The sequence below is a fragment of the Lacerta agilis genome, chromosome 5 (assembly GCF_009819535.1).
Source record: "Lacerta agilis isolate rLacAgi1 chromosome 5, rLacAgi1.pri, whole genome shotgun sequence".
NCBI lineage: Eukaryota > Metazoa > Chordata > Lepidosauria > Squamata > Lacertidae > Lacerta > Lacerta agilis.
The window spans coordinates 9943986-9957100 of record NC_046316.1 but is presented as its reverse complement, the minus strand read 5'-3'; the positions used below and the strand labels follow the sequence as shown (position 1 = coordinate 9957100).

The window sequence follows — 13115 nt, the reverse complement described above, 5'->3', positions numbered from 1 at the left end:
CTATATCCCTGGACAGTTGGGCATTGCCACAAGGGTGCGGGGAACCATGGCACCACAAGGGAGTAAGAGTTGAAGGAGTTCATTTAAATAATAATTTGCTGTCCATCTTGAGCGCTGACTGGAAATTATAGGCCGCTTATGTTTAGTATGCAGATTTTTGTTTTGTTTTGCTTCTCTTATTTACCGTATAAGTATATTAGCTGAAGTATATTTGTATAAGTAAGGGACGCAGGTGGCGCTATGGTCTAAACCACAGAGCCTAGGACTTGCCAACCAGAAGGTCGGCGGTTTGAATCCCAGCGACGGGGTGAGCTCCCGTTGCTCGGTTCCAGCTCCTGCCCACCTAGCAGTTTGAAAGCACGTCAAAGTGCAAGTAGATAAATAGGTACCGCTCCCGTGGGAAGGTAAACGGCGTTTCCATGCGCTGCTCTGATTCGCCAGAACAGCTTACTCATGCTGGCCACATGACCCAGAAGCTGTACACCGTCTCCCTCAGCCAATAAATTGCCGCAACCCCAGAGTCGCCCGTGACTGGACATAACAGTCAGGGGTCCCTTTACTTTTACCTTTACTATATTAGCTTTATATTGTTGTTGTTCAGTCGTTCAGTCGTGTCCGACTCTTCGTGACCCCATGGACCAGAGCACGCCAGGCACGCCTATCCTTCAGTGCTTCCCGCAGTTTGGCCAAACTCATGTTAGTAGCTTCGAGAACACTGTCCAACCATCTCATCCTCTGTCGTCCCCTTCTCCTTGTGCCCTCCATCTTTCCCAACATCAGGGTCTTTTCCAGGGAGTCTTCTCTTCTCATGAGGTGGCCAAAGTACTGGAGCCTCAACTTCAGGATCTGTCCTTCCAGTGAGCACTCAGGGCCAATTTCCTTGAGAATGGATAGGTTTGATCTTCTTGCAGTCCATGGGACTCTCAAGAGTCTCCTCCAGCACCATAATTCAAAAGCATCAATTCAGCTTTATATTAGGGAAGTTATAATCATAATTAAAAAAACCACAAGTACAAAGCCACTGCCATCAAGCAGCAGCAGACCTAAACCTCAGAGATTTTGGGTCACCATTTATTTGAATGTATCTCACACGCATGCAAAATTCAGCCTCAACACCTGTTTTCCTATTAATTCACTAGCAGTCAATTCAGTAGATCCAGTCTTCAAATTGATTATCGGTTGGAACATAGGGGGGAGTAAAACAAAACCAAATATACACAATGGAAAACTGTGTCTTCATTCCTCTCGGTAAATTTTATTACGCAGCGAACTCTGTGATCGGATTGGGAGCCCATGCTCAAGGTCGCATTGCATTCATCCAACCATATTGTCCCGAGGAAGAAAGGGAACAATTGGCTAGTAGTGGCGAATGGGGGGTTCTAATCAGTATTAGTGATTTTTAATGTGGAACCAGAAGCAGTCACAGGAGAGTGGGAGGTCAAGGAACAGATATTAGTCCGGCAGGTGAAGAGGCACAGGTGTCTCTCACTCGTGCTGTGACAGGCTCCCCCACCCCGCTGGTATCCCAGAACCAGAAGAGGCATGAAGCGAGAGGAGCAAAGACAGGCATGAAGGTGCAGTCTCCAATTGCTTGGACAAAACCCCGGAAAGGACGGGACTTAGGCCACGTGGGGAAGTGGGGACCTTCGGTCACAGCAACTGCTTCATGGGGGCAAGGCCTGCTGAAGATGAGTTAGATCCCCCTTGCAGATCCCCCTTTTTGTGCTAACAAAGAGTTAACTCCAATTTGCTTGGGGTGATTTACTGCTGGCTCGCTCCTGTCTGCTCCAGAGGGGAGTCTTCCTAATGAAAAGCTCTGGGAAAACCCAACAGTACTTTGTCCACATTGGATGGGTGAGGGGAAACACCACAAATAAGAGCTGGAAAGAGGTAGGAGGACAAAGTGAATGAAGGATAGCAGTTCCAGATTGAGATGCAACTGCGGAAGCAACCCTTATGCTTTCAGTTCCTTAACTAATTTGCACAGGAGTTTGATTTCCCAGCAGCACCTGAAGCTGCAGCAACCGTCAGCTGTCAAACAAACGAATTGTTTCTGTATAGTTAAATGTCTCTCTGTTACCTTGATTTATTAGCTTCATTACTTTGTCATAGCTCTGAGACATACTTGTTGCTTCTATTCCTGGCTCAAGAAGATTTCTATGTTTTATTAATGCTGTGACCAGAACTCCCACTTCTGTCAATGAAGCCACACACTAAAACCTCCCCCCTTCCATAAATAAAAGCGAGCAATCAATGATGTCATCTAATTTCATCAGAATTTTAGTGTTGCGTGTATAGATAGGGTAGCTCAGAGCACTGAGCAGAAATAAATGAGCAGCTCTCACAATGAAGAGGTGTAAGGAGCAGGGATCTCAAAGCGATTTCGCAATACAATAAAAACCATACAAAACCAATTGCATATGTAAGAATAGTTAAAATGGTTGCTTATTAAAACACACACACACACACACACAAAATGATTTCAAATGAAGTACACAGGCCAACTGGGATAAAACATCCCCAGCTAGAATGCTTGCTGAAAGTGGGGGGTGCCTCTCTGAAATGTAATGGGAGGGCATTTTAAAGGGTAGGTGCCACCACAATGGAGGCCCAGTTTTGACACTGCATGGAATGGACGTTCTAAAATGGTATCTGCAGAATGCCTTTTCCTGCACAGCACTGTGATTGGTTGGCTGTAAAAGGAATGAGACACACTTCTAGGTATCCTGGTCCCAAGCTGTTTAGCGATTTGTACCAGCATATCAAAGCATCCCAATAGCTATTGGACTATTATTGTTTTCCAAAACTGAGCTCTGCATTGACCTTGAGTGAGTGAGTGAGTATCAACAACTTGAGGGATGTGGGTGGCGCTGTGGTCTAAACCACTGAGCCTAGGGCTTGCCGATTGGAAGGTCGGCGGTTCAAATCCCCGTGACGGGGTGAACTCCTGTTGCTCGGTCCCAGCTCCTGCCAACCTAGCATATCAAAGTGCAAGTAGATAAATAAGTACCACTCTGGTGGGAAGGTAAACGGCGTTTCCATGTGCTGCTCTGGTTTCGCCAGAAGAGGCTTAGTCATGCTGGCCACGTGACACGGAAAAACTGTCTGCGGACAAATGTCAGCTCCCTTGGCCAATAAAGTGAGTTGTTCATGACCTGGACAACTGTCAGGGGTCCTTTACCTTTAAGTATCAACTAAGGGACTGGCTCTTCTGGATAGAAATCAGAAGGGATCTGCAACTAATTAGAAACACCAAATTTTCCCCTTGGTATCCACTGAAAACAGAGCATTTTAGTACTAGTTACCGGTATCTTAGCAAACTCTTGCTAGTGTCCTTAAGAAGTGCCATTATTGAGCTGCATTTCCAAGTGATGCCCGCTGCTGTCTTGGGTGGTCACCACAAGAAGGTCCCATATGCAGACAATGTATTTGTGGTCAATCTCAGGTGGAAGACATCACTCATTATCTGTTAGCCTGCCCCCAAGAGATCGTTTTCTGAAACCTTTGTTTGCACAAATGGTACACCCAGGCACAAATGGTTCGGTTTGAGTGACAATAACAGCTTCGTAACGCACAAAGTGGCCCTCTACGCACTGGCTAAAAAATAAATAAATCATAAGAAAATAAATAAATCGTAAGAAAGGAGTTAGATAAAATCGCTTTCAATTGTTTTTTGCGATTCAGAGGTTTAATCTGGAAGCTACCTAGATTTAAGCTTGTTGGTGTCTTTGGTATCTTCTCTCTCTTACATCATGGATGTCGGCTTATAAGTAGAGTTGCATGTTCTGCATTATTTCATTAATACTATTGCTACAGGTTTGTCATGGCCTTTGGCTAAAACACTGAAATTATGAACTAACAATAGCTAACTGGCAGCCAGTGGAATTCTTTCAACAGTGGCCGTTGAGCTGCTGAGTTCTGCACTAGTTGCAGGTTCAAGGTCAAACTCAAGGGGTGGGAAAGATGCTGCCAGTACTGGAACAGACCAATGGTCTGACTCTGTATAAGATAGTTCTATGTTCTACAGGGGTGGAGCTTGCAAGGTTCTTGACTGGCAACAGGGAAGCCCCCTCTGCCTAACTAGATGCATCAGCTTCCACCATGTTGTGGCATCCTGAGATGCCGTATTTTTTGCTCCATAAGACGCACTTTTTCCCTCCTAAAAAGTAAGGGGAAATACCTGTGCGTCTTATGGAGCGAATGGTGGTCCCTGGAGCTGAATTGCCCAGGGGCCAAAAGCAAATTGTGCTTTTTATTTTACAAAGAGAAAAGGGAGTGTTGAAAGGCAAGAGATCAGCAAGAGATCGGGAGAGAGATAAGAGTCCCGGCTCCCTTTCAGCCCCGCCCTCCTTTGTTGAATGTGCTGCAGAGGGAGGTTGTTTGTTTCCCCAGGACATGTGACTGGCTGATTAGATTATCTGTCTGGAAACAGTAGAAACTGCTCCCTTTCCTTAAGATTTTTCAGAAATGTGAGTTAAACCCCATAAAAATGGGGCTTTTCCTCTTTGCTTTTCCCCCTTTGCAAAAGGAGCTTTGCTTTCCCCCCTTTGCAAAAAAAGCTGCAAAACCTTTAGCTGATCCTCAAAAAAAAACACCCTAGGGCTTTTCCCTTTGCAAAAAAAGCTGCAAAACTTTTAGCTGATTCTCAAAAAAGGCCTTTTGCCTTTGCAAAAACAGCAGCAAAACCTTTAGCTGATCCTCCAAAAAAAAAAAACCCCAAAACCCCAGGGCTTTTCCCTTTGCAAAAAAAGCTGCAAAACTTTTAGCTGATCCTCAAAAACAAAACAAAAAACAAAACAAAACAGGGCTTTTAGAGGAGGAAAACCAGAAAAATATTTTTTCCCTTGTTTCCTCCTCTAAAAATGAGGTGCGCCCTATGGCCCGGAGCGTCCTATGGAGCGAAAAATACGGTACTTCTCGGTCACTCCTTCCTGTTGAAGGACAACTAAAAATGAGCCGCAGAAGCTGGTAAGCAGAATGAGCTCAGATTTGTGGGAGATGTTGAGAACGTGAGGAACATCAAGGAAACGGTAGGTCTGCAGAGTGGAAATGACGGAGAAATGTTAGCAAGTGATGAGGAGGAGGCAGAAAGACCATTACATAGGTAGAAGAAGAAGAAGAGTTTGGATTTGATATCCCGCTTTTCACTACCCGAAGGAGTCTCAAAGCGGTTCACATTCTCCTTTCCCTTCCTCCCCCACAACAAACACTCTGTGAGGCGAGTGGGGCTGAGAGACTTCAGAGAAGTGTGACTAGCCCAAGGTCACCCAGCAGCTGCATGTGGAGGAGCAGAGACACGAACCCGGTTCCCCAGATTACGAGTCTGCCGCTCTTAACCACTACACCACACTGGCTCTCTAGGTGATGTTTCTGTCTCGAAGGTAGGAATGGCAAGAAAAAATGGGATTTAGACTAAATGTTAGAAAGAAGGTCTTGCTGGTATGAGTTGTTTAACAGTGGAAAGAGGTTTATAAGCAGAGGCTGGAAAGTCAGCCATCAGGGATGGTGTAGCAGCAGGCTCTCAGCATCAGCAGGGGGCTGGGTTAGTGTTTTCTTCCAACTCTTATCATGCTATCCAGCAAGCCATTGCTGAAGGCAATACAACCCTATCGGAAAAGATACCCAACCTTCACGTTTCTTTGGGAGTACAGTATATGAACACGGTTATAATTTTACTTTGTTCTTACACAACCACCAAAGTTAGCATCTGGAACATCTTTTCAGTCGATGCTGCCTTTTTTTAAAAATGAGGTGAAATCATACTAACTAGGCAGGCTGGGAACCGTGTACCTGAGTGAGATTTATCAGCTGCTAGATGAAACTAAAGAGTTCAGGAAGGGAAACTTTGCTGTCTGAGAGATAAAAGACACTCCAAGCTCACACACTTGGCTCTTAATTTCCTGGCTCCCAACGCAAATACAGGGAAACATCATTTTCCTCGCCAAGTAGAAGAAAAAACAACAGTATTGATTCACGTGGTGTTTAGAAAACTCTTCCTGCTGGCTAAAATCAAGACAGGTATTTTTCCATGACAACCTTCATACAGTTAACCACATAAATAAAATAAATAAAATTCAACACTGATGCCAACTGGAATATATATAGAGAGAAAGTGCAGTTGCCATGTTAGTCTTGCGGCACCATTAAAGGCTGACACATTCTATTAGTTTCCTAAAATGTATTGGTTTAAAAAAAAAAAAAACAACCTCAAAGTGGCTTACAAAAGAAAATAAAACCATAGAAGCAAGAAGAAAAACACACAGATCTGAGATTCGAATTTATAACTCCACTCTTACTCACTATCCCAGGCCATCCACCTGCAAATACATTGTTCTTTCTCTTATCTGATCAAAATGAGCTGACAACAACAAATGTTGCTAGATTTATTGAGGGCGCAATGAGATTACGGGCCACTATTTGAATGACAATCATAACCATTTGATCAATCTTTTTAACTACTATTGTTTTTAATTGTACATTGTGTATCTTTTGTTGCAATGGCTGTTGGCTATGCGAATAAAGTTTTCATACATACACACAGCCCAACTTTAGTTAAAACTCTAAAGCGGGTTAGAAGCACAGCTGTCAACTCCCCCCCCCCCCTTTTTAAAGGGAAATTCCCTTATTCCGAATAGGATTCCTCACAAGAAAAGGGAAAAGTTGACAGCTATGGAGAAGTCGCCTCAACTTTCCAAGCACCTGGGTACTTATTTATATCTGTAGACCGCCCTTCCCCTAAAGATCACAGGGTGGTTCACAAAAAAAACCCAGAACGATGACACAAAATGCATATTTTTTTAATTTATTTTTTTTAAGCAAAGAAAACTAGTTCAGGCCTCCAAAAAAACTGCACGGCGGAGGGGCCGTCTGGCAGGGAGTTCCAAAGCGAAAAGCACCCGCCACAATAACGACCGACGAAAAAGCGCCGACACCGGAGACGCCGCGCGGCCCCAGCTGACACCTTCGCTGCCCGGGGAGGCTGGGCGGTGGAACCGGAAGCAGGGGGCGGAGCCAGTGGGCCACATTCCCGCCCCGCCCCCTCTCCGCCCGCCCGCGCGTGCGCAAACCCGCCCCCCCCCCTCGCCCGTGCGCTTTGACAACCTTTGGAGCGGCGCTCGCCAGGCCCGCGCGGTTGTTCCGTGAGGGGGCAGGTGAGGAGGAGGAAGAGGAGGCTGCGAGGTGAGGGCGCCTTCCTAGGGCCTCCGCACCCCCCGGGGGGTGGGTTCGGTTCGGTTCGGTGGGCCTGGCGCGGCTTCGTCGTCGCGGGTCCGGGTGAGGTGGGGTGGGATGGCGGCCGAGCTCGTAGGCGCTGAGGGAAGGCCCTCGTCGCCAGAGCGTCTGAGGCGGGGGGGGGGGGGTGCGCGCGGCTGGACCCACGGCTCGTGGGGGCGGGGCGCGGAAACGCGGTTGGGGGTCCCAAAACCGGGCCCCTCCACCGCTGTTCATCTCCCCATCTCCTTCCTCTTCCCCTCCTCTACCTCCTCCATCCCTCCCTCACTTCTCCTCTTCCCCCACCCTTCTCCTTAACCCCACTTGTCCCCTCCCCCTTTCCCTAATAATAACATTAATAACGTTAATAATTATAATTTTATTATTTATACCCCAGCCACTCCGGTCGGCTCACCCAGTGCCGGATTTACACGTATAAGCTAAACAAGCTATAGCTTAGGGCCCAACTCTCTTGGGGGGCCCAAAAAAATTTAAAGGGGGGAAAAAAACCTGGATGTACATTTCCAAAATATAAGATAAAAAAACAAATAAAATAAAACCTACATACAGCAACAGTGGCAAATGGCTTTAGATACCTATGAGGTCCATAAATTACCGTATAGCGTGTAAAAAGGTAAAGGGACCCCTGACCGTTAAGTCCAGTCGCGAACGACTCTGGGGTTGCGGCGCTCATCTTGCATTACTGGCCGAGGGAGCCGGCGTACAGCTTCCGGGTCATGTGGCCAGCATGACAAAGCCGGATATATTCAACACAAAAAACAGCAACATTTTGTTGTTGACAGCTGGACATATAAAGGACCCCATTACCTTCAGTGGCTTAGGGCCTCATCAAACCTAAATCCGGCCCTGCTCACAGCATATATCAGAACATACTAAAACATTTGAAAATCCAAAAAACTTCCCGATACAGGACTTCCCTTCTGGAGTTCCTGTTCTCTCCCATCCCTCTCCTCTACCACTTCATGCCTCTTCTCACCTAAGGCTGGGTGATGTCAGCTTTTCACCAGCAGCCCAACATCACATACATGGCCATGTTGGAAAGCAGAGGGAGGGACAAGCTCTGTCAGGCCTGGCCCTGTGTTGGTGCAGCTTGTTCATCCGGGCGCTGGCAGAGGAGGAAGTCAGGTGCAGGCAAGCCCCACCTGGCCCTCAAACCAGTCCTGGGTGATGTGTCGATACATAGCCCAGGCCTGCTGTCAACCCTCCTCTTCCATTCTTCGTCCTCTCCTCCTCCCTCTCCCCCCTCCTCTCCCTGTCCTCCCTCTCCAGGGCTTTGCAGGAGGGTACCCCTTAGCCATGGGGCAGATCAGCAGGGTTGGAGACTCATACAGTTGGAAGCAATCTTAAGCATTCATGACAGATGGCCACCCAACCTCAGCCTGTATTTGTTTTTTCCACTGTTCCCCATGGGACTGCAAATTCAAGGTTTAAATTGGGGGGGGGGGGTTCCATTTGCAGCATTTTTTTAAAATTGCCGTCGCTGCACCAAAAGTTATCTTCGTGTTTGCTATATAGAATTGTCCACAGCTCTTGTGTTAAATACAGAGGGCTATATAACTGCTGAGTAAGGCAGGTCTTGGTAGTTTTATTGTGCCAAGGGAATTGTTATTATATATTTGTTTTATACGGCACCTTTTTACCCCAATAGAGACTCAGAGATAAAAATAAGAACAGCTGAAGAAAGCATGGGAGGAGAAATCATTTGAAAAGGGTTAGTCATTCATAGAATTAAAATTATTCATATATATTAAAAGTCTGTTGGAATCTTATCATCTGCCATCCTCTTGGTGAACCTGCATGAGAGGTTTTGCTCCCTGGGAACCAAGGCTTGGGAATGGGTGATTTATCCAATGAGATTCACTGTGAGGGGTTTGAATGTCAGGCTGTACAATACTACAGCGGCTCTTGGTGAGATTTGGGGGCTGAAATTAAATACTTGAAGGTGCTTAAGAAAGGTGTATTGTCTAGCCCCTTGACTTAACCCATCCACTCCAAGGAAATGGGACCAGTTTGAGATCCTGCTTGTAGGTGAACTTTTATTGGTTTTCTTGTCAAAAAGCTTCAGAACTTAAAACTGTAATTCTTTTATGAACAGAAGATGCCTGCCGAAAAACCTCAGCCAGAAGGAGGGAATCATGTTTCTGTTGGGAGTGATTCAGGTAATATGGAACTAACGGAAGCCGAACAAAGAGGCGCTTTGCCTCCTAGTGAAGGTCACATGGGAGACCATCTAGAAGCTCTTGCCTTGGAAAGCAAGCTACCTGCAGTAGCAGGTGCGTCTTCTGGAGCACTGAGAAAGGGACCGCTGCTGCACATCGACAGGCAGCAAATCCAGTCTGTGGCACGTGGTGCTCAGGCAGATGAACTCAGAGACCTGGAAGTTGATGTGTATGACCAGGATGTATTGGAACAAGGAGTTCTTCAGCAGGTAGACAATGCAATAAATGAAGCAAACAAGGCGGTGCAAATTGCTGATGCAGAAAAAGAATACCAGTCTGTACTGGATGACTTGAGGTAAGTTGAGTTACTTCTTTTTACTTCAAGGTGAAGGGGATACGCATCATGGGGAGTAGAAATTGTGGGCAAGATTCAACTGAGTATTGCATGCACAGACTGAAGTCTTCTCCCTCTCTTCGTGCTGTGCCTTCACACCCCTTAAATCTGCTCTGGAGGGTTGGAGGAAAGTCCTGTTGCACGAATGGACCTTGTTCCCTGCGTGCATAACCCACTCAGCGTTACATTGAATTCCACCCTATTGATGACACATTTGTAGAAGCCTTAGGACACATTTCATCAAGTAAACTAAAAGCCCTGTCCTAGTCATCTGCCAACATACCCCAAAATATATTTCAGTCCACTAAATGTCAACATGTTTATTTACGCAAATATTCAGAACCCAGTCATTCTGGTTAGCTAGCTCGGAGAAATATTTGGGTGAAATCCACTGATCATTTATGCTAGGTAAGCCAGTGGAGCTTCTCCAGGCTGGTTATGAAATAGCTTGTGGACCAGACCTGGCAGAAGAAAACCTAAATAGTGGAATCACAAAGCATCGCCAAAACATCACAGCTTCACAGAAAGGAAGAAATGTTTTGCTTTCCTCATAATTGCTTGCATGATTACCAGCCAGCTGTTACAATTTTAGACTGCAGTTTTGCTGCATGTGCTGCATTAAAGTCAGTGCATACTTTGTCATGAATTTTGGTAGGCTCAAGGTTGCCTTCTCTTTTATGAAAAGGATTTGAGCCTTGGGATATGGAAGGTTGGCAGTTCTATTTCACCTGAATTACTCTTCCTGCTTCATGCTAATGCCCTAAAGCAGGAGTGAGGATTCTTTTTCAGGTGAAGGACCAGATTTTTACTTCCCCCCAACCCCTCAAGCGGTTTTGACAGGTGGGTAGGGCTGCCTACCTGTCAGTCACCTGATGTCAGGTGAAGTGCTTTCCATTACATGTGCAGTTTGAAATCAAGACACATGGACAAATGCAGGGATTTGCAGGCACCACTAATCAGGGTTCAATTTTCTCTAAAATACTGAATGTAAAGCAAGAATTGAAATAAATCTAAATAATTTCTAGTGAGGTTTCATTGACCAAGCGTCTCCTCCTCCTCCTCCTCCTGCTTACACAGTAAAAATGTTTTAGGGACCATTGTTATATGGTGGTCATACCTTCAAAGTTGCAGGTTTTGTGAGCATCTATTTTTCAGCTACTATTTATAGAAACAATATTGGGTTTTGAGTTTTAAACATTGCCCAGTGTTTGCGTTGAATATGCCTTTATCTGTATTCAGTTTTTGAAGCAACTCATTGGTGCTCAGTAGATGATGATTAGGTTTGTGTTTTCAGGTCATGTACAACATCCTTGAAACAAATCGCTACAATTATTGAGCAGTTTACTCCACAAGCTGCCACTAATAAAGATATTAACAGAAAACTAGATTCTGTGAAGCGGCAAAAATACAACAAGGTAACGGGAAGTTCCTAATTGTAAGAGTGAAGTGTGTTAAATCACCTTTAAATCTTTTTTTAAGTTAGTATCTTAAAGAACTCTGTACAAGTCTCACTGAAGCTAATTTGCTGGTTCTGGCTGCATGGGTCAGATTATTTTATTTTTCAACTACAGTCATACCTCATGTTGCGTCCGCTTCAGGTTACGTGTTTTCGTGTTGCGTCCTGCGGCAATCTGGAAGTATCGGAACGGGTTACTTCCGGGTTTCGCCGCATGTGCAGAAGCACTAAATTGCCTCGCATGCACGCAGACGCAGCACTTCGGCTTGTGTCAGTTCCGTGTTACGTGGACGCCTCCGGAACGAATCCCGTCCATAACATGAGGTTCCACTGTAGCTGCTGTAGGTGTAGGTTGCAGTTCCCTTAAGCTGTTTTGTACTTTAAACTCGTTAAACACAGTGGTGAAGGGGAGGACTCTTCCTGTCACTCTTCCTGTCAGATTATTTCTATTTCCTTCAGTTTCAACAAGTAGATTGGTTTGCCCCTAAGTCCAAGGACTTCCACTTATGGAATGATGGAAAAGTGCCTTCCCCCATCCTATCCCCCCATGCACCCACCAAGATTGGCTTGGAGTTGGGGTCGGGGGAGCCCCAAGAACGGGGGGGGGGGACAGGGGGATTGTTCCATCTGGCAAGTGGCAGTGCTTGCATAGACGGAATATTCCTCATAGCATGACATTAAATTCTACCCATTGTAGCTGTGCAGGCTCTGTGTTGCCTTCTGGGCTTGGTTCAAATTGAAGTTATGAACCATAAATCCTTCAGGGGTTTGTAGAAAGAGGGGCATTCTCTTGGCTGACTTCTGTCATGGAATGCTGTTCTGCTAGACTAGTCTTTCCATACTTGGTGTGCTCCAGAAGTTTGGGATTACAGTTCCCATCAGCACCAGCCATATTGCCTGGTGTGGATGCAAGTTTTAGTCCAGAACATCTGGCGGGCATCAGGTTGGGCAAAGCTGCACTAAACACATAATATCTTATTTTGAGCATGTTCTAAAGGTTTTTTTAAAAACAAAAACAAAAAACTTGGCTTTAAGTAAAATGTGGATTGTTTTCGGGTTCTATGTGTTTGTAGTTAGCCCAATTGTTTTATTTTAAAAATATGCAAACATATTTCTTTTTACATTTACAGTGGGACCCCGGGTTGCGCACACCCCGGGTTGCGGACGTTCGAGTTAAGAACGCCCGCAACCCGGAAGCGTTTCCGTACCGTTCGCAACCCGTGGATGCGCAGAACGCTTCTGCGCACTTCGCGCATGCGCAGAAGTGCTCAAATCGCGCTACTTCCGGGTTTTTTCTTGGGGGGGGGGGCGTTCGCGTTATGCATGCCCGTGTTACGTAGCGCAATCTGGAACGGATAGTGTGCGTAACACGGGGTACCACTGTATACATATCAAATGCAAATTGTTCACCTGAGAAGTAAATCTTTTTTTTTTCCTTCCCCCTTGGGAATTGCATGAAAACTTAACTGAGCTTTACAAATTATGTTTATGAAGCAAGTACTGATCCCATTCTGTCTTGCTATTTGTTGTCATCGTTGAGAATATAGGGTTGAATCCTACTATGTCATACTCCATTGAACTCAGTGGACATGACCAATTTAAGCCCATTTATTTTAATAGGTCTTCTCACAGCATGAATAACTGGATATAACCCAGATAATTTGCTACTCTGTTTTAACTGTATTCTCTCATGATTTCAGGAGCAGCAGTTGAAAAAAATCAAAGCAAAGCAAAGACGCCTTCAAATAATTCTTGGAGAAGAAATTTCTGGTGAAATAGATGGTGTTGACTTTGAGGAAGATGTCGGTAAGGAAAATGATAATTTATTTGGGTCATCTTGGTATAATACCTTTATTTGAAATCAACTTTTAATACT

General features: G+C 45.4%; 1 protein-coding gene across 1 annotated transcript in view; it reads left to right on the top strand.

The window, feature by feature from the left end:
- The first annotated feature begins 7075 nt into the window (after nt 1-7075).
- ERCC6 (ERCC excision repair 6, chromatin remodeling factor) overlaps nt 7076-13115 on the top strand; it is a 46978-nt gene continuing 40938 nt past the window's right edge. The window contains exons 1-4 of the mRNA XM_033148456.1: nt 7076-7151; nt 9326-9744; nt 11078-11198; nt 12940-13045. Of these exons, the coding sequence (XP_033004347.1) occupies nt 9329-9744; nt 11078-11198; nt 12940-13045 (643 nt within the window). The 5' untranslated portion in view covers nt 7076-7151; nt 9326-9328. The remainder of the gene's footprint in view (nt 7152-9325; nt 9745-11077; nt 11199-12939; nt 13046-13115) is intronic.